The sequence below is a fragment of the Pantherophis guttatus genome, chromosome 14 (assembly GCF_059756535.1).
Source record: "Pantherophis guttatus breed Tessera chromosome 14, ASM5975653v1, whole genome shotgun sequence".
Lineage (NCBI taxonomy): Eukaryota > Metazoa > Chordata > Lepidosauria > Squamata > Colubridae > Pantherophis > Pantherophis guttatus.
Genome location: NC_142076.1, coordinates 20,190,832 through 20,215,725, shown reverse-complemented (window position 1 = coordinate 20,215,725; position 24,894 = coordinate 20,190,832). Strand labels below are relative to the sequence as shown.

The 24,894-nt window shown below is 48.5% G+C and overlaps 1 protein-coding gene across 2 annotated transcripts in view; it reads right to left on the bottom strand.

Annotated features, from left to right (window-relative positions):
- TTYH3 (tweety family member 3) overlaps positions 1-19,672 on the bottom strand; it is a 60,987-nt gene extending 41,315 nt beyond the window's left edge. The window contains exon 1 of one of the 2 annotated variants that reach the window (XM_060684044.2): positions 19,288-19,672. In XM_060684044.2, coding sequence (XP_060540027.2) covers positions 19,288-19,428 — 141 coding nt within the window. In that variant the 5' untranslated portion in view covers positions 19,429-19,672. The remainder of the gene's footprint in view (positions 1-19,287) is intronic. The other variant, XM_060684043.2, reaches the window with a different exon arrangement.
- Positions 19,673-24,894: the final 5,222 nt, after the last annotated feature.

Here is a 24,894-nt window from a genome sequence, read left to right as displayed (position 1 = left end):
TATACTATTGCATAAAAGTAAAAAGTTGAGGTTGTAATGTTATTATCTTCTACTGGGCCAAAGAGTGTTAAAAGTCAATGTCTTTTTTTTTTTATTCCTTTCCACCCCACATTTTCTCTTCTTCCCTTTTTCCTTCCCCCTAGTTTTCCATTACTTTTTATTTTCCTTTGTATTTTATATTTCAATATAATAATAATAAAAAAATTGATACACCCCAAAAAGTGAATTTTTAAACCACAAAGAATGCTTTCTGTGTTTCAGATTCAGGGTGGGAAAACTCCCATCTGTGGGTTTTCATATTATTCCACATTATTATAAATTACGTTTAGGTTTGGATGAAAAAAATGCTCTGGTTTTTTTTCAAATACGGCCCTCGAAACCAAAATGCAAAATTGCAATAGCCCTCGACTTACAAACGCTTGTTTAGCGACCGTTTGACGTTACAACAGCGCTTAAAAAAAAGTGATTTAGGAGCAATCCTCGTACTTACAACCGTCATAGCTACTCCAGAATCATGGCATTTTAAAATTTGGGCATTTGGCAACCAAAATATGTATTTACGACGGTTGCAGGCTCATGCAATTTCCCGCCAGCTTCCGACAAGCAAAGTCAAGGAAGGAGGCCGGATTCGTTGAACTGCCTTGTGATTTGCTTAATGACTGCAGGGACTCAGGGACTCTGCAGGAACTGCAGAGACTCGCTTAATGACCAGGGCAAAAAGGCTCACAAAACAAGAAAGGAGAGAGAAGAGAAGCAGATACAAAAATACAAGTATGATGCAGAACAGAAATAGAGAGAAGAAAAAAAACAAACCCTGAATATGGAAATTGTTCAGAAGCTTGCTTTCATATTCCGCACAAATCCATTTATTAAATCCTGAAAAAGGCCTCTTGTTCCGTTTTCATATCGGCTCAGTGAAACAGTCCACATTTCTTTTCTCCTTCCCCCCGTCCACATTCACCATGAATTCCACTGTGACAGCAAAAATCTGGTGAATAGCTTTTTATTTCCTCGCCTGTCCTTCTAGGGACGCTCCACAACTGCGCATAACCCTCAATTGTTCTTTTGTTCGTCCACAACTTCACAGGCCTCAGAAATCAGGAATTCTCCGCTAAAGACACTGAGGCTACTTCGCCGAGTTATTGCAAATTTATTTATTTATGATGGTTCTATTTTAAATAATAATAATAATAATAATAATAACAACTGAGTTTCATTTTTAATGAATACAAGATAATAATAACTTTATTGTCATTGTACGTATTTATATCTCGGAGGACCTCTCATGGACTATGAACATTAACATGCTTGCGAAGAAGGCACAGAAGAGGCTGTACTTCCTAAATCTATCTCAGCATCTCCTTCTGTCCTATTATCGCAGCACCATTGAGAGTGTCCTGACATACGGCATTCTTGCATGGTATGGGAGCAGCTCTGTAGCGGACAAAAAAAGTTCTACAGAGAATCATTAAAACTGCCCAGAATATCATCGGACTCCAGCTACCAGCCCTGGACGACATCTTCGAATCTCGCTGTTTGAGAAAGTTGCATAACATTCTCAGAGACTCTTCCCAATCCTGCTTACAATCTTTTTGGACTGTTGTCTTCTGGCAGAAGAGACAGAACAATTAAAACTCGGACCGCACGTTTTCTGAATAGTTTTTATCCCAGAGCTATAATTGTACTCAACCATGAACTAAAGGGCCACCATCCGTGAGCTGTTGGACAGCATTACTTGATCTGTCGTGTGGATGTTTGGGTGGTTTAGGGGTGGGGAATTGTGGTGGGTGGGGGTGTGTTTGGGGATTGTTATGTGTGTTGGACCTGGTCTTTGGGTGTTAAGTGAATTTCGTTGTATGGGCATACTGTGTATACATGTACAATGACAATAAAATTATTATTATGTATATATGTATTATGTATATAAGTCGAAGACTACCTGTATAATGCCCCTCCCCACAAATGGAAATGAGCTTTCTCTACAAAACCTTCTTCTTAAGTTGTAGAAAGTTCATGGATTCTTCTAGTTGGCTATTCTTTTCTCTCTTTTTTTTTAGTGTGTTCGGTTTTTTTCACTCAGGCAGTGTCTGGAGGACTTTTATCATCATGTGATTCATCCGCGTTCGAGGCTCTGCACAATATTTATTTTTTCCTCCGATGATTAGGCAGCTTAAAAATAAACTTGGAAGCCTCCAAGACTGCGGATGACGGGGCTCCATCTGCATCGCAGATGGCCACCTCTGTCCTGCCAGATGTGGATCGGTTGGGAGCCCAAATACACCAATGGTGAGCCACACTGGGAAATCCAGGGTGTCCCTCTTTTATTTTATTTTATTTTATCTTTTATTTACACAACAGGCCGTGTATCCAAGGATCTTGTTTAACAGGCTTGCAAGAAGCAAAACCACAAGCCAATGGCAACACGATACAGATTTACAACAAGATCTATTTAGTGACTGCTCCAAGTTATGATGGCACTGATAAAAAGGCACTTGTGGCCGTTTTTCGCACTTCCAACCGAGCAAAATTTGGGATACTCAGCGACCGACTCATACTTATGACGGTTGCAGTGTGCTTCCCTTTAGTGACCTTCTGACAAACAAAGTCAATGGGGAAACCAGATTCACTTAACCAGGATACTGTAGTGGTTCACTTAACAATTGTGGCAAGAAAGATGGTAGAACGGGACAAAACTCACTTAACAACTGTCTCATTTAGCAACGGAAATTTTGGGGCTCAATTGTGGTTGTAAGTCGAAGACTAGTTCAATGGATGTCAACAACATTTTGGGGGAACAGTAACTTTAAAATAGATGCCAGCCCTCTACATGTGTTCAATAACTACTAATCTTGGCTAGATTTAAAGATATAACATAGAAATTGAATAAATAAATATATCAATGAAAATAAAGCATCCATCTTTCAGACTGTCCAATTTGGTGGTCTTTTACTCAAATGCAGATTGATTTCCCAAGGAGAGATCTTTGCCAGTCAGATCACTGGGAAGATTTAACGGAAGATCAGAATTAAATCCTTAGGATCTTTTCCTGCAAAATGTTAAGTTCTCTTACAGCTATTTTCTCAAGCATTTTTCGATTTTCCATTTCTTGGATTTCTGCTGTTTTAAGATTATCCGGCCACCACAAAGAACAAGGTACAATTTTTTTCAAAAATCGGAGACGAGCCGAACAACGTGTTGTGAACAATCGAAAAAGGCAATGTGGAGTTTCTTGGAAGGAAGGAAGACTACGAAGAGGGGAGGGGGGGGGGAAACCTAATAGAAAACAAAGGTACTTTTGTCCAGCAAACTTTTTTTTTTAAAATTTTGCACGCGAAAACTTCCGTTTCTGCAAATTAGTGTTTCCTTAAATTGTCTGGGCTGAAATTCGCCACCGTTCCATGATTTTCGAAGCAAAAGCTACCGAGAGGGTTCCAGATTTCTCGTTTTGAGGCACGTAAGAAAGAAGTCCCTCCATAAAAACAGCTTCAAGAAAATGGGATCCCAAATGGAATTACAATCCTTTTCGTCCCAAATAATTTACTGGATCCACCGCTATCGGCTGTCCTGTATGGCAAGTATAAAAGGATACCGTTCACGGAAAGACTCAGTCCCTGATGGCTCAGTGGCTAAGACGCTGAGCTTGTCGATCAGAAAGGTCGGCAGTTCGGCGGTTCAAATCCCTAGTATAGGTCTCCTGAGTGAGCAGGGGGTTGGACTAGATGACCTCCAAGGTCCCTTCCAACTGTTGTGACCCAGGCTCACTTAGTCATTACAAGACACAACTGGTCCCAAACAAAACTTGTTTTATTATAACAGCTGATAATTACGGATAGCAGATACGTATAGATACGTCTACGGATAGAGGCGGATAGCAGAGAAGCAAAGGAACAGGAGGAGCCTGTTCCTAGTGCACGCATGCGCAGAGCTGCCAGAAGGCAAGAACAGTTAAAGCAAAAGGGACGACTCGGGAGTAAGGCCTGGAGATGATTGGCCCCTCCCATAAGGCTTAAAAGAGCAGCAAAGGCTCTTGGGCTCTTTGTAGGAAAGCAACGTTGCTAAATCTGTTTTCCAATCAGCATCTCTTGTTTCTGAACTTCGTGGGGCTTTGCCAAGTAAGGCCTTTGGCAGGGTGTCAAAGAAGATAAAGGTTTGTGATAACCCTGAAGGACTTTTTCTGAAGGATTTGTTTTGCAACTAATTGAGACTTAGCTGGGAATGAACGCAATTCTCAGCTGTTACAATAAAATAGGTTTGCTTGGGACTAATTTTGTATTGCAATGACTCAAGAAGCCTAGGTCACAACACACACACAGGTAGTTCTCAACTTGCAACGAATTGTTTAGCGACCGTTTGAAGTTTCGGTAGCACTGAAAAAAGTGATTTATCAGCAGTCCTCGCACTTACGACCGTTGCAATATCCCCACATCACATGATCAAAATTCAGGCTTTTGGCAACTGGCATGTTTGGCTTTTTGGATGGTTGCAACATCCTGGGGATACATGTTTGCCAGCTGAATTCGCTTAACGACCGCATGGTTCACTTAACAACTGCGGTTAAAAAAAGGTCATAAAATGGAGCAAAATGTCATTTAACAAAGGTCTTCCTTAGCGACAAAACATTTTGGGCTCAATTGTGGTCGTAAGCCGAGGACTATCCCTAGTGTAGTCAACTTTAACTCTGGTTAGCCGTGATTGCGTGGCCACCCAGGCCCACATCAGGAGAGAAACCACAGTTAAGAGTGCTGTTTATCCAAAATTAACACCGACTATCGGTGCAAAACACGACAATTCGAAGGTATTGAACTCCCAGCGAAAAGGTGGAATTTTCCAGAAATTTCTTTTAATACCATTCCACTGTGCAAAAAAAGCAACAGATGTTATCAGCCGTAATAAAAATGAGATCTGATTTCTGGAAAGCTATTTTTAATTTTAATATATATATATATATATATATTTTAAAAAATGTGTAAATTCCCCCCTGGTTCAACGGAGAGAAACAGTAAAAACAGATGCTTGGAAAATTCAACTTCCTGCTGAGAATATCGCTTTCCTGTCCACATTCCACAGGCCAAAAGAAATTCAATGTGAAGAGTAACCAGAGAACGCGGGAATTGGCTCCCCCTTTCTTGAAATACGCATTTGTTCGCCTATATCACATAGGGCACCGAAAACAAGACAAATGAGATTACATCATATATATATATATTGTTTCTTCAGGCCTTCTAAATTGCTCTAGAAATAAAAGCCAGGAGCTATTAGAAAGAATAACGCCGTTTATTGCTAGCAACAATTGACTCTACTATGTAATTACAAGTCCTTCATTGGAGTTGGAAAGACTCACAACTCTTTTGCGGCCTTTTGCCTTCAGCTCCATGACACAATAATTGGTATTACTGGCTCTAAAAATATCTCTTGCTATAAAGGTTGGATCCAAAGAGCTGCTCGAGAGTCAGATATGGGTCCACCAGAAGTTGGGAATGCTCCAACACTGGAAGTTTTTAAGAAGAGGTTGGATAACCGTTTGTCTGAAGTGGTGTAGGGTTTCCTGCCTAGGCAGGGGGTTGGACTAGAAGACCTCCAAGGTCCCTTTTCAACTCTTCTCTTCTCTTCTCTTCTCCCCTCCCCTCTCTTCTTTTATTCATTTCTTTTCTCTTCTCTTCTCTATTCTATTCTATTTTCTATTCTATTCTATTATTATTTTATTTTATTCTATTCTATTATTCTATTCTATTCTTCTATCCCATCCCATCCCATCCCATGGCATGGAGCAAGGAAGAATTTATGGGGTTTTTTAGGGAATTTTTTAAAGATTTTAAGGGGTTCTGGGAGGGGGGTTTGTAATGATCTTTCTAGAGAAATTGGGAAGAAGACTCTGGGGGATGGGGGGGGAAATCCACCAGGGTCAGAGCCGAGCCCGGCACAGGGTAACGATTTGGGAGGTGTTGGTCGAGGGACTGGGAAAGAGATGGGGGACGATACCTATGAGGTCTGTACCATCTGCACGGTAGATGGGAGGGGCAGATATGGCGGGAGCAGAGGACCATATCATGTGTTGGGGGCTCGCACTCGCTGTTTGAGAGCAATTGCTTGCCCCGGTCCCCATGGCTCCTCTCGGAGACTAGGTGGCTTAGACACTCAGGATCTGGGCCTTCGGCTGATGTTATGCAATGCCAGGTCCGTGGTTAATAAGGCCCCCCTCATTCACGATCTTATACAAGAGGGAGGAGCGGACCTGGCGGGTATTACGGAGACCTGGTTGGGCCCGGAGGGTGGCGTCCCTCTGGTTGAAATGTGCCCACCAGGCTTCAGAGCATTCCATCAGCCGAGGGCCCAGGGGAGGGGCGGGGGGGTGGCGGTTATTATTAACGAGGATCTGGATCCGAGGGAGACCACTGTGCCTCAGATAGCCGGATGTGAGTCCCTCCTTGTGAGGTGGGGCCGTGGGGTTCAGATGGGCTTGTTGCTTACGTACCTGGCTCCCTGCCGCGTGGCAACAGCCCTACCTGAGCTACTCGACGTGATAGCCACGGTGGCAGTAGATACACCCAGGCTTTTAGTCATGGGTGATTTCAACTTGCCATCCGTCGGTGAAACATCTGAGGTGGCTCGGGAGTTCATGGCTTCCATGACGGCCATGGACCTGACCCAGTTAGTTCACGGCCCTACTCACAGGGGAGGTCACACTCTGGATTTGATTTTTGTCTCTGGCCAGTGGTTGAGTGGTCTTGTTATAGGGGATATAGACATGGAACCCTTGTCATGGACTGACCACTCACTCCTTCGCCTAGATCTTCGAACCGCGACCCCTCGCCGCAGGGAGGCGGACCCAATTAGATGGATCCGCCCCAGGCGCCTGATGGATCCTGATAGGTTCCAGACGGAGCTTGGGCCATTTCCTGAGGATCTAGCACATGACTCGGCCGAGGACCTGGTAGCCGCCTGGGATCGGGCGGCTGGTGGGGCCTTGGACCGAGTTGTGCCTTTGCGGCCTCTGACCCGATGCCGATCCCGGGCGGCTCCTTGGTTTACTGAGGAGCTGAGGGAAATGAAGCGCCGGAAAAGACGCCTGGAGAGCGGTTGGAGGGCCAGTCTCGCTGAATCTGATCGAACACTGGTAAGGTCGCATATTAAGACCTACCTAGTGGCGATAAAGACGGCAAAGTCTAACTACTTTTCCGCCTCTATTGCGTCATCAGGGAATCGTCCGGCCGCCCTGTTTAGGGTGACCCGCGCCCTGCTCCATCTGGGAGTGCGGGAGGATCCCTTAGAAGGCAGGGCGGAGGATTTCGGACAATACCTGTATGACAAAATCGCTCAGATCCGGGGGGATTTGGACTCTGACTGGGTAGATCAGGGCAGGGTGACGAGGAACAGTCTTGAGAATGTTATCTGGGAGGAGTTTGATGCTGTGACTCCTGATGATGTGGACAGGATTTTGGGGAGACTTAGTGCGGCCACATGTTTACTGGACCCGTGTCCCTCCTGGTTGGTACTGGCTTCCCGGGAGGTTACACGAGGCTGGCTCCAGGGCGTCATTAATGCTTCGTTGAGTGAGGGTCACTTCCCCGCTGCCCTGAAAGAGGCGGTGGTGAGGCCTCTCCTCAAGAAGCCGTCCCTGGACCCAGCAATATTGGCTAACTATCGTCCTGTCTCCAACCTTCGCTTCATTGCGAAGGTTGTTGAGAGTGTGGTCGCGCAACAGTTTCCACAATTCCTGGAGGAAACATCCTATCTAGATCCGTTCCAGTCGGGTTTCAGGTCTGGGCACAGCACGGAAACGGCATTGGTCGCGTTGGCGGATGATCTCTGGAGGGCTCGGGACAGGGGTTACTCCTCTGTTCTGGTCCTATTAGATCTCTCAGCGGCTTTTGATACCATCGACCATGGTATCATGCTGCACCGGCTGGAAGAGTTGGGGGTGGGAGGCACCGTGTTGCGGTGGTTCTCCTCCTTTCTCTCCGACCGGTCGCAGTTTGTGTTGGCAGGGGGGCAGAGGTCGACCTCGAGGCCTCTCATTTGTGGAGTGCCGCAGGGATCGGTCCTCTCGCCCCTTCTGTTCAACATTTATGTGAAGCCGCTGGGCGAGATCATCCGTGGCTTTGGGGTGAGATACCACCAGTACGCTGATGACACCCAGCTGTACATTTCCACCCCAGGCCACCCCAACGATGCCCTTGAAGTGATGTCCCAGTGCCTGGAGGCTGTGCGGATCTGGATGGGGAGGAACAGGCTCAGGCTCAACCCTTCCAAGACTGAGTGGCTGTGGCTCCCGGCATCCCGATATAGTCAGTTGACTCCATCACTGACTATTGGGGGCGAGTCTTTGGCCCCCACTGAAAGGGCTCGCAATCTGGGAGTCCTCCTGGATAGGCAGCTGTCTTTGGAGGAACATCTGACGGCTGTTACCAGGGGGACCTTTTATCAGGTTCGCCTGATTCGCCAGTTGCGGCCCTTTCTTGATCGGGATTCCTTGTGCACAGTCACTCACGCCCTCGTCACCTCTCGCCTTGACTACTGCAACGGTCTCTACATGGGGCTCCCCTTGAAGAGCACCCGGAGGCTCCAGCTGGTCCAGAATGCAGCAGCGCGGGTAGTGATGGGAGCAACATGGCGCTCCCATGTAACACCGCTCCTGCGCGAGCTGCACTGGCTCCCGGTGGTCTTCCGGGTGCGCTTCAAGGTGTTGGTTATCACCTTTAAAGCGCTCCATGGCATAGGGCCTAGTTATCTCCGAGACCGCCTGCTGCTACCGACGACCTCCCACCGACCCGTGCGCTCCCACAGAGAGGGCCTCCTCAGGGTGCCATCAGCCAAACAATGTAGGCTGGTGGCCCCCAGGGGGAGGGCCTTCTCTGTGGGGGCTCCTACCCTCTGGAATCAGTTGCCCCCGGAGATAAGAAGAATCCAGGACCTCAATGCCTTCCGTCGTTCCCTGAAAACCCATCTTTTTCAACAAGCCGGGTTGGCCTAAGAAGAAATTTTTAAAATTTTAAAATTTTTAAATTCTTTTAATTAGTCTGTGATTCTTAACTTTCGGGCCAAAATTTATATATATTTTTAAATGTTTTAATATTTGTATCCTATGTTTTTTATCTTGGCTGTACACCGCCCTGAGTCCTCAGGGAGAAGGGCGGTATATATAAATTGGAAATTAAATTAAAATCCCATCCCATCCCATCCTATTCTATTATTCTATTATTATTCTATTCTATTATTCTGTCCCATCCCATCCTATTCTATTATTCTATTATTATTCTATTCTATTCTTCTATCCCATCCCATCCCATCCTATTCTATTATTCTATTATTATTCTATTCTATTATTCTGTCCCATCCCATTCCATCCTATCCTATCCTATTCTATTATTCTATTATTCTTCTATTCTGTTCTCCCGTCCCGTCCCGTCCCGTCCCGTCCCGTCCCGTCTGATACTATCCTATCCTATCCTCTATCCTATCCTATTATCCTATTATCCTATTATCCTATTATCCTATTATCCTATTATCCTATCCTATCCTATCCTATCCTATCCTATCCTATCCTATCCTATCCTATCCTAGATAGTCCTTGGTCAGAAATATTCCTACCTCACTCCAAGCCCATTTTACAACTGTTCCTTCTTCTCTCCCCCCCCCCCAAACACTGGAGCTACCAAGAAACTTTTTTTTTAAAAAAAAAAAACCAGTCTCAAGACGGCTTGTATTGCAGATTTCATGGCTCGGATAAGGTTTTGGTTTTTTTTTTTATTCCTTCTGACACAAGGCCAGATTTTGCCTTCAACCCACCAACTCGTGTTGGTGAGAACGTTTTTTGGTGAGAAGTCAGAGACGGAAGATAGCAACGTCCACCGAACTATTCAAAAGCAGCTTTGAGAAAACTGTTCCTTCCAAGGTGACCCATCTGGAAAAGGTCATGTGAAAAGGACACGGACACACAGACACACTGCATTGCCAGTAGAAGAAGTGCACACAATGCAAAGTTCACCCAGGGATCTGACAAATGTACATTGCACTAGCTGTTTGTTGGCTTGGAGATACGAAGACACTCCTCAAGCCAGTCCAAAGTAAGCAAACGCAAGTCTTATAGAAACATTTGGGTGCCTGTCAGAGCTGCAAATCGATCGGAGCAATCCATTGGGTTGAGAACGGAAGTCTTACCTATCTACGGAGAGAAAAGTTTGGGGCGACTGCCCTACGGAGTGGGCCTGGATTGGAAAAGCCCTGCCTGCAGAAGATCTAACACCAATTCCTGGTGAAGTCCCACTGACCCCCCCCCTTTTTAGAAAAACACGCAGTACCTAATTTTGGGGTCCTTGGTGGTCTCTGAGCTTTTATTTATTTATTTGTTGTTTGTTTTCGTCAAGCATTTATTAGATCAGGGGTCTCCAACCTTGGCAACTTGAAGCCTTGGCGGACTTCAACTCGGGCTAGGGAATTCTGGGAGTTGAAGTCCACCAAGGCTTCAAGTTGCCAAGGTTGGAGACCCCTGTATTAGATAACAGATATAACTATAAACATAATTATGAATGCATGAAATACATACGAAAAGCTTGCTTGTTTTCTCGCAGACGTTTCATGACCCAACTAGGGAACATCATCAGTGCTAGAAGGGAGTGGGGTTTGCAGAGAGGAGGAGGAGGAGGATTGTGGGGCCCTTGGTGCTCTCAGAGCTCGGCTGTTTGCTTGCAGATGTTTCACGACCCAATTAGGTCCTGGTGGCTCAGCAGACTGATAGCATTGTGATTAACACCAGCTGTCTGCAATTACTGTAAGTTCGAATCCCACCAGGCTCAAGGTTGACTCAGCCTTCCATCCTTTCTAAGGTAGGTGAAATGAGGACCCAGTTTGTGGGGGCAATAAGCTGACTTTGTATAAATATACAAAAGGATGAAGGCTATTGCTTAACGCATTGGAAGCCGCCCTGAGTCTCCGGAGAAGGGCGGCATATAAATCAAATTAAAAAAAACAAAAAAAATTAGGTAAAGTCATCAGTGCCAGAAGTTTGCTCAGAGAGAAAATTCCACTCACTTCTACCACGGATGATGTTACCTAGTTGGGTCATAAAATGTCTGCAAGAAAAACAAAAAACAAAACTTGGAGAGCACCAAGGACTCTTCAGTTCTCCTCCTCCTCCTCGCATCCCCTCTCACTTCTGGCACTGATGATGTTACCTAGTTGGGTCATGAAATATCTGCAAGAAAACAAACTCAGGGAGTACCAAGGATCCCACAGTCCTCCTCCTCCTCCTCTCCACAAACCCCACTCCCTTCTAACACTGATGATGTTACTTAGCTGGGTCATGAGATGTCTGCAAGAAAAACCACCAAACTCAGAGAGCATCAAGGAGCCCACAGTTCAACCATGAGCTACGAATAGTCTCTTCCTTCTATTGGTACTTAGCTCGGAATTATTTGCCCATTGGCTGCACCTTCGTTCTACCCCTTTAGCTTCTCTCCATAGTTGCAAAGCTACTTAAACCCTACGGGGCTCTAGCAGACTGCGTGCACTCCAGAAACATGGTGCTATTGCCATAAACGACGCTTCGTTCATCAGACTAACCACCTGTCCCATAAGAGGGCATCACAGGTAAGCACAGTCATCTTCCCTATTCATGTTCAAAACTCGAAATATTGGGCCTTTTTTTTTTCTTTTTAATGAAATAGATTCAGTAGCAGGTTCCCTACAACCAGGCTCATTTTGTGAGCAATTGTGATAAAATGGCTAACAAGCAAGATATCATCCAATGGAATCCCTCATGCTTTCTGTGTCTGTAATTTTAATTATAGCCAGCATGTATTCTTGTGCAACGGAGCTTTTGTCTTAAATATTTCCCCTTGCTCTCTTTTTCTGTTTTTTAACGGAAACCCGCTGATTCAGCGTAGTTTTATGCCGAGACGGAAGCTCCCACAACAGGATGTGAATCAAGGGTGCGCCGTCGCTTAACTAACCGAGGTTCCTAACCAAGATGAGCAGTCTTATCAAGAAACTGGCCAGCCTTTCAACCATGGAATGGAATGGAATGGAATGGAATGCAATAGAATAGAGTAACAGAGTTGGAAGGGATCTGGGAAGTCTTCTAGTCTAGGGGTCTGCAACCTTAAAGAGCCATTTGGACCCGTTTCCCACAGAAAAGAAAACACCGGGAGCCACAAAACCCTTCCCGTGCCTATTTTTTGAGCGGCCACAAAACTAGCAGGGGGGGGGCAGGGATTTTTGCTACCGGTTCTCCGAACCACCCGCCGCCATCGCTACCGGATCGGGAGATCCGATCCGAACCGGGAGTATTTCACCCCTGGAATTTTGCCTCATTGAACGAACTTTCCTTCCACTATTATTAAGCGAATCACCGCAGCTGTTAAATTAGCAACGTGGTTGCTAAGTGAATCTGGCTTCCCCGTTGACCTTGCTTGTCAAAAGGCCGCAAAAGGGGATCAAGCGACTCCGGAATAGTGGCAACCGTCTTTAAGTACATGCCTCTGAATTTTGATCACATGACCACGGAGATGGCATAACGGTCGTAAGTATGAAAAACAGCCATCAGTCACTTTTTCAATGCTGTTGTAACTTCAAACGGTCACTAAGTCAAGTGAGGGATGCGAATTCCAAAGCAAACACAAACCTGAACACAAACATTGCCCAAATATATAATATTAAAGTAAAAAAAAATGGCGCAAGAGAAATTCCAGATTATGCATTCCACCGTGCTTTGTTCACGTTTCCCCCCAAAAAGTTGGAACCCTTCTTATCAGCTACCACCACATTCGAACTGTTGACAGTAGCAGATTGATAAAAAGCCTTTCCCTGGAAAATGGAGGTTGGGGGAAAAAAACATAGGAAAGTTGAATTCTCCCGTTCCCTTAAAGAGGGGGGTGGGGGGCAGGGAGGTTGGAAGAGTTGACAGAAAAGAAATGGATCATCTCAAAATGAAATTGCAAAACTTGTTAACTCAAGTCTAAAAAGCAATTTCAACATTGTAGGAGGATAAGCAAGATGGAGGTCATTTGATAGTTTAAGTCATGTAAACGAAGAAATAAAGGGAGACTAGTATAGATTTATTTCAAGCTTTTTAGCTTTCATCAGCTAGCCATACCCTTACTCGGATTCGAACTTGGGCTTCCTGCATGTTAGGCAGTTGAATTAACCTTCTAAGCCACAAGTTCTCCTCCCTTCATCAGCTTGAGCCAGGGGAAAGATTAAGTGTTTTTCTGTCGAGACACCTGATCTACCCCAACATGTGGGGAGAACTTGTGGCTCAGAAGGTTAATTCAACTGCCTAACATGCACGAAGCCCAAGTTCGAATCCGAGTAAGGGTATGGCTAGCTGATGAAAGCTAAAAAGCTTGAAATAGATCTATACTAGTCTCCCTTTATTTCTTTATCAGCTAAATATAAATTTGATATATATATATATAAAATGTCCAGGTTCATAATGGCTTTCCCTTAATAATCTAACACTGATTCTCCAGGGACAGTTTTAAAGTCATTTTTCCTTAACGTTTCTACTCGAGATCTGGCCAATATTTTGAACCTCTCCCGCTACCGTCAGTGGTTCTCAGGAACTGTCAAGGGTGCTGAAAAGATTCCGTAAAATCCCTGGAACTCAACTGCAATTCCCAGGATCGTTTGCAACCAAGGACCTGCGAGGAAATAAACCTGAAAATAATTCACATTTATAATCTAGAGAGTTTCCACTCAAGCCGGCACAATGATAAAAACAGATACAGCTGGAACAGGTTTCTTACTCCAGATCTAATTCCAACTTTTACGGGACCAGCAAATTCAGCGGGAAAGATCACCGATGAAAATTCCAGAAGCAGGAATAGGCGAATCGTGCCAAGAAATAAAGAAGAATAATTCTGCAGATCCGTTCCTGGGGTCTCTCAACTGAAGGGGGGGGGGAAATCCACGGCTTGGCGGGAATTTTTATGCCTTGAAGTTTCCATACCCAGGACTAGGAAAAGAAACTCAAGAGGGAAGCAAAGATTTCAAGGCAAAAAACAAAAAAACAAAACAAAAAAAAAAACAGGCCATCCTGAGCTTTTGCAAAATAACATCCTGGTTGATTTTCTTTCCTTTGCATCCCACATTTCTACCAAAGAGTCCTGACAATACGTCCAAACTCAGGAGTATCCTAACTTACCCTAAGAGAGGTTCTTGGTGGTCTCTGAGCTTGGTGGTTTTCTTGCAGACCCATTTAAGTAACCTTATCAATGCTAGAATGGGCTTGTATATGTAAGCAGAGAGCAAACTCCTCTCTCTTCTAGCACTGATGTTGTCACCCGGGTGGGTCATGCAAGGTCTGCAAGAAAAGAACCAAGCTCAGAGACCACCAAGGACCACACAGTCCTCCTCCTCCTCTTCCTCCTCCTCTTCCTCTTCCTCCTCCTCCTCCTCCTCCTCCCTGCAAACCCCACTCCCTTCTAGCACTGATGGTGTTACCTAGATGGGTCGTGCAAAGTCTGCAAGAAAACAACCAAGCTCGGAGAACACCAAGGCTTACACAGTCCTCCTCCTCTTCCTCCTTGCAAACCCCACTCCCTTCTAGCACTGATGATGTTCCCTAGTTGGGTCGTGCAAAGTCTGCAAGAAAACAACCAAGCTCGGAGAACACCAAGGATTACAGAGTCCTCCTCCTCCTCCTCCTCCCTGCAAACCCCACTCCCTTCTAGCACTGATGATGTTACCTAGATGGGTCGTGCAAAGTCTGCAAGAAAACAACCAAGCTCAGAGAGCACCAACCAAGGACCCCTCATTTCAACCCTGAGTTACAAATATTCTCCTCTATTGCTACCCCCGAAGATAAAGAAACCAGGTCTCCTGTGCTGACACATACAGACGGCAGCCCGTGTGTACTTTAACCTCTCCGGCGTGTAGTCACAAGGGTGGGTTAATAAAAGAGAAAGTGGTTATGATTAACTCTCCTATTCAGAGAGGGTTTGCCCGCATTCTCAGTGACCTCTTGGCTAAAAGGGGCTGTCTATTGTCTCGTGCTCCGAGCGTGGCAGGACACACAACTGGGACAAAGAGACCCAAATACAACATAGCAAAAGGCATGCAATTACCCCGAGGGGGTTTATGGTCATAAGTCAAGAACTAGTATATCATTGCTGAACATGGGAGGGAGAGAGGGAGGAAGGGGGAAAAAATAGGGAGGGAGAAAGGAAGGAAGGAAGGAAGGGAGGGAGGGAGGGAGGAAGGAGGGAAGGAAGGAAGAAGGAAGGGAGGGAGGGAGAAGGGAGGGAAGGAAGGAAGGAAGGAAGGGAGGGAGGGAGGGAGGAAAAAGAGAAGAGGGAGGGAGGGAGGAAGGGAGGAAGGAGGGAAGGAAGGAAAGAAGAAGGCAGGCAGGGAGGGAGGGAGGGAGGAAAAAGAATAGGGTGGGAGAAAGGGAAGGAGGAGGAAAAAGAATAGGGAGGGAGAAAGGGAGGAAGGAAGGAAGAAGGAAGGAAGGCAGGCAGGCAGGGAGGGAGGGAGGAAGGAAGGAAAAACAATAGGGTGGGAGAAAGGGAGGAAGGAGGGAAGGAAGGAAGGAAAAAGAGAAGAGGAAGGGAGAAAGGAGGGAAGGGAGGGAGAAAGGAAGGAAGAACGGAGGGAGGAAAAAGAAGAGGGAGGGAGAAAGGGGGAAGGAGGGAAGAAAAAGAATAGGGAGGGAGAAAGGGAGGAAGGAAGGAAAAAGAATAGGGTGGGAGAAAGGGAGGAAGGAGGGAAGGAAGGAAGGAAAAAGAGAAGAGGGAGGGAGAAAGGAGGGAAGGGAGGGAGAAAGGGAGAAAAGAGGGAAGGGAGGAAGAACGGAGGGAGGAAAAAGAAGAGGGAGGGAGAAAGGGGGGAAGGAGGGAAGAAAAAGAATAGGGAGGGAGAAAGGGAGGAAGGAAGGAACGCAGGCAGGGAAGGAAGGAGCGAGGAGGGAAGGAAGGAAGGAAGAAGAGGGAGGGAGGGAGGAAGGAAGGGAAAAGTGACTAGAAATCAGAGTTTGCATTTGCAGTCAGAGAAAGAAGGAAGTGACTCCGGCTGCAGGAGGAACAGGATGATGTAATTTATTTAGCCCTTCACATCGGCAAGCAATAACTCTTAACCTTCATGATTTACAGATGCTTTGCAAGTCCTTCAAAGCCTCTACAGATATGTTTGCCAAAGCTGTAAAAACAGACAAACCTTCATTAAGAGAGGGAAACCTAGAAAGGGAATTTTCGAAACAACATGGTGGGGAGTGGGGGGGGGGCTTTAAGCCAACGCCGTTCATCCAGAAGCCCACCAACATGATTAAAATAAAGACGATAAGAAGCCAGAAGTGGCAGCCTTAGAAAGGAAAGGTGTTTTATTCCCAAAGGGGGAAGGGGGGGTGTTGTAGGACATCTACCCTACAGCTGCCTCCCCTTTTTGGGGCCTTTCATTTGAGGGAGACAAGGGGGGGGGATTTCTACCCCTCTGCACTGAACCAAGCAGACGATTGAGGAAAGCAAATCGGAAGGATGAAAGAGATCGTGGGGGATACTGGACTCTAATAAATGAAATAAAAACGGTTCCCCATCATGAATGAAGCGGGAGCCAAGGAAGAGGCGAAGCACAAAGGGAAGCCCCCCCCCCTTCCCACCCTCTCCTGCCTTTTTTTAAACCTCCAAACTCTGCATTGCTTCTGGGAGAATGTGGGGAGAATGGATCCTTCCGGCCATTTTTAGGGCACCAAATTCCAGCATCAGGAGGGGGGGGGGGTGTTTGGCAACTCCATTTGAGATCCCGGCTGGCTTTTAGGAGGCCAGGCAGAGCTGAAGCCCCTCCAGCCGCTTCTCCATTGGTGTGTGTGTGTGGGGGGGGGAGCCTGGCTGGGGGAGGGGAGAGGGGGAGGCCGGCAGGTATATGCAGCGATGATGATGGTGGTGGTGGTGGTGGTGTCGCTGCTGCTGCCCCCTTGGCTGATTTGCCTGCCGGCCTCAGACGTCCATCATGACGTCATTTGCACCCCCAACTCAGTGCACGTGTCCCCACACCGGCCACTTGCTGCAGATTCTGCTGGGGAGGCAGCCAAAGAGGCCTGGGGAGAGGAAGCAAGGCGGAAAGGGAGGCCCGGAATAGGATTCACCAAGCAGGAACTCTCTCTCCTTCCTCTATTTCTATCTATTTCCTTTCTTCCTTCCTCTTTCCATCTCTGTTTCCTTCCTCTATTTCTTTCTCTCCCTTCCTTCCCTTTTTCCCTCCCTCCCTCCCTTTCTTTCTCTGTATTTCCTTCCTTCTCTTTCTCCCTTCCTTCTTTCTCTTCCCTCCTTTTTTCTTTCTCCCTCTATCTATAGCTCCTTCCTTCTCTTTCTCCCTCTTCCTTCTTTCCCTTTCTTTCTTTTCTTTCTCTCTCCCTCTTTCTATCTATATTTCCTTCCTTCCCTTTCTCCCTCTTCTTTCCCTTTCTTTCTTCCTTTTCTTTCTCTCTCTCCCTCTTTCTATCTATATTTCCTTCCTTCTCTTTCTCCCTCTTCCTTCTTTCCCTTTCTTTCTTTCCTTTCTTTCTCCCTCTTTCTATCTATATTTTCTTCCTTCTCTCTTTCTCCCTCTTCCTTCTTTCCCTTTCTTTCTTTCTCTCTTTTCTTTCTCTCTCCCTCTTTCTATCTATAGTTCCTTCTCTTTCTCCCTCTTCCTTCTTTCCCTTTCTTTCTTTCCTTTCTTTCTCCCTCTTTCTATCTATATTTTCTTCCTTCTCTCTTTCTCCCTCTTCCTTCTTTCCCTTTCTTTCTTTCTTTCCTTTCTCTCTCCCTCTTTCTATCTATATTTCCTTCCTTCTCTTTCTCCCTCTTCCTTCTTTCTCTTTATTTCTTCCTTTTCTCTCTCTCTCCCCTCTTTCTATCTATATTTCCTTCCTTCCTCCCTCCCTCCCTCCCGATCTCTCTATCTATCTTTATCTGACCGTCTGTTTATCTCTCCAAAACAACAACAGAACCTCAGGTTCCCTCCGGGCAGACTTAACAATGGCAGCTCTCAGAAACTCTCCCCCCCCACCAGCTCCCCCTCCTCAGGCCAGGCAACCCCCCCCCCCTTCCTCTCTCTTGAAGGCCTCGGGGGTCTTGGGAACGCTACAGGAAGAAGGTTCTTCTCGGGAAGCAGACCTAAGGGGGGGGGGAATTCACACACAGGGATTGGCGAAGATCCAATTCAACCTTGGAACTGGGGGAGGGAGGCAAAGGAGGGGGGGAAAAAACCAGGATGCAACAAACCAGCATTGGGGAGGGGTCATCATCAGCCGCTATTTCTAGAAGGGGGGAGGGGGAGGGGTGGCTTTCGGAATTTAGAAAGCCCTCCAGTTTCCTCCCCCATCCCCCCTTTCTAGGGAAAGACTAGCCAGGAATCGAGGTTAAAGCAGCACTTGGGAGGGGGAGGGGGGCCTCCCGGGCAGAGATGAAAGGGAAAGCCGCAGATCAAGAAAGGCTTGTGGGGGGGGGAAGCCCTCCCCCCGACCGAGCTGCTTCTCGGGGCCCCCTCCTCACCAAAAGCAGCTTGGGAAAGATCCGCGGGGGCCGGGAGAAAAGTTTGGGGGAGGGAAAGGAAAGGCGGGGGGGGGAGGGAGAAACGGGGCTCCGCACGTAACACCGGGCAGCTCGAACCACGCAAGACGGCGAAGGCTTCGCCCTCCCCCCCCCAAAGAAGGAAGACCCCCTCCCCACTTCCCCGAAAGCCCTCATCGCTCCCAGCCACGGACCAAAAGGGGGGGGGGGAAGAGGGAGCCGAAAGGCATCCGGCTGAGCTGGCAGTTGCAAAGGAGGCTGGCTGGGGAGGATGGGTCTCTCGGTCAGCTGGGGAGGATGGGCGTCCAAATCAGTTGGGGAGGATGGGTCTCCCGCTCAACTGGGGAGGATGGGTCCCTCGGTCAGCTGGGGATGATGGGTCTCTCGGTCAGCTGGGGATGATGGGTGTCCAGATCAGCTGGGGAGGATGGGTCTCTCGGTCAGCTGGGGATGATGGGTGTCCAGGTCATCTGGGGAGGATGGGTCTCCCGTTCAACTGGGGAGGATGGGTCTCTCGGTCAGCTGGGGAGGATGGGTGTCCAGGCCAGCTGGGGAGGATGGGTCTTCGGCTCAACTGGGGAGGATGGGTCTCCCGCGCAGCTGGGGAGGATGGGTGTCCAGATCAACTGGGGAGGATGGGTCTCCCGCGCAGCTGGGGAGGATGGGTGTCCAGGTCAACTGGGGAGGATGGGTCTCCCGCGCAGCTGGGGAGGATGGGTCTCCCGCGCAGCTGGGGAGGATGGGTGTCCAGGTGAGCTGGGGAGGATGGGTCTGGGGAGGGGAGTCGCGACCCCGCCGGGCTGACCTGCTGGTATTGGGTGTCCTCAGGCCGGAACTCGTCGGGTGCGGCCTCCCAGCTCAGGCTGAAGTGCGGCAGGCGATGCAGCAGGCTGACCCACCAGGGCGGCGAGTAGCTCACCCCCGCCGCCGCCGCCGCCGCCGCCATCCCCTCCCGGCTGGGCAGAGCGGCGCCCCTTCGCCCGCAGCTGGCAGCGCCGCTTCACGAAGCCCGCCCGCCGCCGCCGCCGTTGCTGCTCTCTGCGCTTCCTCCGGCTGCTGCTCCGGCCATGCGCCCGGCTGCGCTCCGGCCGCCGCCCCGCATGGCCCGAGCGCCCCTCCGCCCCGGCCGGCCGGCGCTCTTTGTTCGCCCGGAGCCTCGCCTGCTCCGCCTCGGCCGACGCGCCGCCCCCGCCGCCTGGCACCGCCCGGGAAGCGGCAGGAGGAGGAGGAGCAGCAGCCAGCCTGGCTCAGCCCAGCGGCGGCAGGGAAGGAGGCAGGCGGGCAGGGAGGGCTCCGGGCGCCCCCCGATCGTCTGCCCCGCCTGGGCTCCCCGCTTTGGTCCTCTCTTGGCACGGGTGCCCGAATGCCTTGCTGGACCTGGGCAGGAGGACGGAGGAGATGGTCTCTTAAGGTCCCTTCTTCCTCTTCTTCCCCTCCTCCCTCTTATGCTCAATGCCCCCCCATGTCCGCCTGCATAAAGTGGCCAATCTGTGCCAGCTACTGAACCTGGGCAAGAGGACGGAGGAGATGGTCTCTTAAGGTCCCTCTTATGCTCAATGCCCCTCTATGCCCGCCCGTATAAGGTGGCTGATCTGTGCCAGCTACTAAACCTGGGCAGGAGGATGGAGATGGTCTCTTAAGGTCCCTTCTTCTTCTTCCCCTCCTCCCACTTATGCTCAATGCCTCCCCTTCACGCCCGCCTGCATAAGGTGGCCAATCTGTGCCAGCTACTGAACCTGGGCAGGAGGACGGAGATGGTCTCTTAAGGTCCCTTCTTCTTCCCTTCCTCCCACTTATGCTCAATGCCCCCCCCTGTCCGCCTGCATAAGGTGGCCAATCTGTGCCAGCTACTGAACCTGGGCAGGAGGAGGAAGGAGATGATCTTGTAAGGACTCCTCCTCCTCCTTCCTCTTCTTCCTCCTTTTTCCTTAAGAGATGGTCTCTTAAGGTCCCTTCCTCTTCCCCTCCTCCCTTTTATGATCAATGCCCTCCACCAGCCCACCCACATAAGGTGGCCGATCTGTGCCAGCTACTGAACCTGGGCAGGAGGACAGAGGAGATGGTCTCTTAAGGTCCCTTCTTCTTCCCTTCCTCCCACTTATGCTCAATGCCCCCCCATGTCCGCCTGCATAAGGTGGCCGATCTGTGCCAGCTACTGAACCTGGGCAGGAGGAGGAAGGAGATGATCTTGTAAGGACTCCTCCTCCTCCTTCCTCTTCTTCCTCCTTTTTCCTCCTCCTTCCTCCATCTCCTCCCTTCCGATTAGTTCAATGTTTTGATGGGCCAGTAGAGTCCACTGATGCTTCCCCGACATAAGGGCCCTGATCTGTGCCAGCTACTAGACCCGGACAGGAGGCCCAATGATATGCTCTCTTAAGGTCCCTTTTCCTCATCCCCTTCCCTCTTAACACTGAACGATTTGCTGGCAAGGGTCAAAACTAGATGGCTCTCCAACCCAGAGCAATCTTGCAAGAGAATCCTTGAAGCTTTTAGTATCCGCCTTTCCGAAACGTGGCAGCTTTGACTTCCACTCCCAGAATTCCCCAGCCGGCATTGCTAGCCAGCCATGAAGGGGAAGAGCATCGCTTCCCCCCCAAATTCTACCGTAGAACTTGGCGTTCCTCTGACGAAACCGCCAAGGGCCAGCAAAACTGACCACTTCCAGGCAATGCAAAGGCTATTCGTCCCTCTCTCAGGCCGTCGTGAGGCTCGCTCGGTGTAAAGGAGGAGCCAGCCTTGTGCAAACATTACTGTCTCGGTTTTTTTTGTCATTTGCAGGGATTTTCTACAACTTGGCTTCCTTCTTCTCTGGTACTAGGGCCCTAATTCTGTTTGGCTGCTTCGCTCCATTGCAAAAAGATGCTCTAATTCCCCCACAACCTTCCTTTCATACAAGCTCACGTCAAGGCTGAACGTTACTCGGTTCTCCAAGCCTTAAGATGCCGTTTCGGAAACAGCCTTTAATTCGTTCCCTGGCTCGAATTAAACACTCGTCACGTGGCGATCGTGGATCCACTGCGTATTCTCCGCGCCGTACAAAACTGGGCCTGGGCCAGCCCCATATTGGAATAATTAAGCGCCAATGCCGGCTGGATGAAATTAAACAGCTCCCTTCCCCTATTCAGAAGGCAAACGGAGCCTCTTAAAAGATGGGGAAGAAGTTTGTTCTCATTCGCTTCAAGATGGTGCAAAGAAACGGAACATGATCACAAGTAGCCATTGGTTGATATTTTAATATATTAGGAAGGACTCCCTGGAGAAGAGCCTGATGCTGGGAACAATTGAAGGTGAAAGAAGAAGGGGACAACAGAGAAGGAGGTGGCTGGATGGAGTCACTGAAGCAGTCGGCGTGAGATTAAATGGACTCCAGAGGATGGTAGAGGACAGGAAGGCCTGGAGGAACGTTGTCCACGGGGTCGTGATGGGTCGGACACGACCTCGCAACTAACAACAACAACAAAGGAAGGCTGAGTGAGCGCCAAAGAATTGAGGCCTCTGGTGCCGGAGAAGACTCCTGCGAGTCCCTTGGACTGCAAGGCGATCCAACCGGTCGGTCCTAGAGGAGATCAACCCCGACTGCTCTTTAGAAGGCCAGATCCTGAAGAGGAAACTCAAATACTTTGGCCACCTAATGAGAAGGAAGGACTCCCTGGAGAAGAGCCTGATGCTGGGGAAGATGGAGGGCAAAAGAAGAAGGGGACGGCAGAGAACGAGGTGGCTGGATGGAGTCACTGAAGCAGTCCGCGTGAGTTTAAATGGACTCCAGAGGATGGTAGAGGACAGGAAGGCCTGAAGGAACGTTGTCCATGGAGTCGCGATGGGTCGGACACGATTTTGACTTCCCGACTAACAACAAATATATATATACAGTGGATTTATTGCCGGGCCTCGTGCGAAGATTAGCTTACGGATGCGGAGAGGATGGGGAACATTTGTGCAAATGGTTTGCATTAGGGAAGGAATGTGGCCCGATGCGGAAATACAAACTCGTACCATGAAATTTTCAGGAATCTTTCAAGGAGGGCCCCCCCCGCCCTGCTTTAATGCAAAAGCCCATCAGGTGGATAATATGCCATTTGCTCCACCTCTTCGTTATCGCCTGCTTAAGACCTTTTGCGTAATGATGACTGAAATACAGTGTTTAGGAAAGGATGGGTGTTAATATTTCGGATGGTTTGTTCCCGAGAATAGAGCAGGACTGGGAAAGTCGACTTAATGGGGGGGGGGGTTGGCATCCTCAAATCTTCTCCACCCCCAAATAAAGTCCGAATGCAATTAAAACAAGTCTTTTAAAAAGCAGCCTGCCGACCCACACGGCTCGTGCCAACTGCGGGGTTCTTTTTTTTTTTAAGCTCTTCCGAACGAGGGCCCTTTCCTCCCCACATCCTTTTTCTCGCTTTCCTGGACTTCTTTTCTCATCTCAAAGGGTTACAGCTACTGAGGAGGTTTTTGGGATGTGGGTTCAAAGATGCATTTTCCCTAATGTATTTGTATGCAAAAGGTTTAATTTTTAAAGGCAGTTCTTTCCTAGGAGGGATAATCTGTTTGCTCAGGAAGCGATTCCTTCTCCTCCCTCCCTCTTTCTCTCCTTCCTTCCTTCCTTCCTTCCTTCCTTCCTTCCTTCCTTCCTTCCTCTTTCTTTTTCTTTCCTCTTTCTTTCTTTGTTTCTTTCCTTTCCTCTTCCTTTCTTTCCCTCCCATCTTTCTTTCCTTTCTTTTCCTTTCTTTTCTCTCTCTCTCTCTCTCTCTCTCTCTCTCTCTCTTTCGCAACTGTGGGAGCCTGTTATGAATTTTGTAAGCCTGTCTCTATCCCCCTTTCCTAAGCAGCAAAAAGGCAACGCCCTTATCAGGGTAGCACCAGCCCCCCCTTCCCAAAGACTCGGCCTTCACAGCAGATCAGCCTTGTGCCTCCAGATAAGCATTGAAGCTCCTACTTCAGCTCAACATCTCCTCCTCCCCCCACCTTCCTCCTGTATCTCCTCCATTACATCATCGCAATGGCAGGTCATCAGTGCTAGAAGGGAGAAGGGTTTGCAGAGTTGAGAAGGAGGTGGGAGGAGGACTATGGGGTCCTTGCTGCTCTCTGAGCTTGGTTGTTTTCTTGCAGATGTTTCATGACCCAACTAGATAACATCATCAGTGCTAGAAGAGAGTGCAGAGGAGGAGGAGGAGGAGGAAGCGGAATGTGGGGTCTCTGAGCTTGGTGGTTTTCTTGCAGACATTTATTGACCCAACTAGGTAACATCATCAGTGCTAAAAGAGAGTGGAGTTTGCAGAAAGGAGGAGGAGGAGGGAGGAGAAACAACTGTGGGGTCCCTGTGCGGTGCTCTCTGAATTTGCTTGTTTTCTTGCAGACATTTCCTGACCCAACTAGGTAACATCATCAGTGCTAGAAGGAAATGGAGTTTGTGGACAGGAGAAGGAGGACTGTGGGCTCCTTGGTGCTCTCTGAGCTTGGTTGTTTTCTTGTAGATATTTCATGACCCAGCTAGGGAACATCATCAATGCTAGAAGAGTCTGGATCACAACAATTCGGGACCCCTGTTCCCTGCCTTGTCGCTCGCAAGCGGGCCAGCCTAAAACCGTAGAGAAAATGCAGATAAGAATATTTGTCCTGCTGGATGAAGGGACGAGTACGGCCTACAGCCAAAGGCCAACATTAAACTCCTTCTCTGTTCCTGCCTTTTGAATAAATCAAATTGTGCCCTGCGGTCAGAAGGCCTATCCTGGCCCAGGGCGGAGGCGAAGATCTTTCAATCTGCGAGATCGATTTGATCCTATTTAGGAGCCGCGCCTTCCAAGGAAGCAGATGGCGAGCAATCCCTTAAGAATTATGGCTCGCTCAGCCTGGGCTGCTGTCTATAATTTTTGAGGCGCTTCCTATGCTGCTTTGCCTAATACCCTTCCCCACCCACGCCTCCTGTTCCTTTGTTCCAGAGAGCAACGTGGGAAAACGCGAAAAGGGGGTAACAAGACGCTCGGGGGCTGTTCGACGAAGCCGCCAACCTGTTTCATTTGGCAGGAATTGGCCGAGTGAAAACTTACTTATTGGAAAAGGCTTTGAAGGAAGGAGGAGGAGGAGGAAATGCTGTGTTTTAAAGGTGCGCCTTGCTTCCTTTGACCTTGGCTGGCTCCATCGCAACCGGCCTCTTGCGATGCTACGGGGGACCAACAGATGCCTTGAAGAGTCCGAAGGTTCAACAACTTCGTTCTTGTCTTCGCAACTTTTTCTGGATGTTGGCGGCGGCGATTTGCAATTCTGGGGTCCGTCAATCCCTACACATCTGCAGGACACCAGAATGAAGAAAGCTACTCTCAGCCCTGGAGGCCATCTTAATGTTTGGATCTTCAGGGCTGCTTCTTCCCAAATCGGACTGTTCATTGTGCCAGCATTTTATGAATTCGGCTCTTCG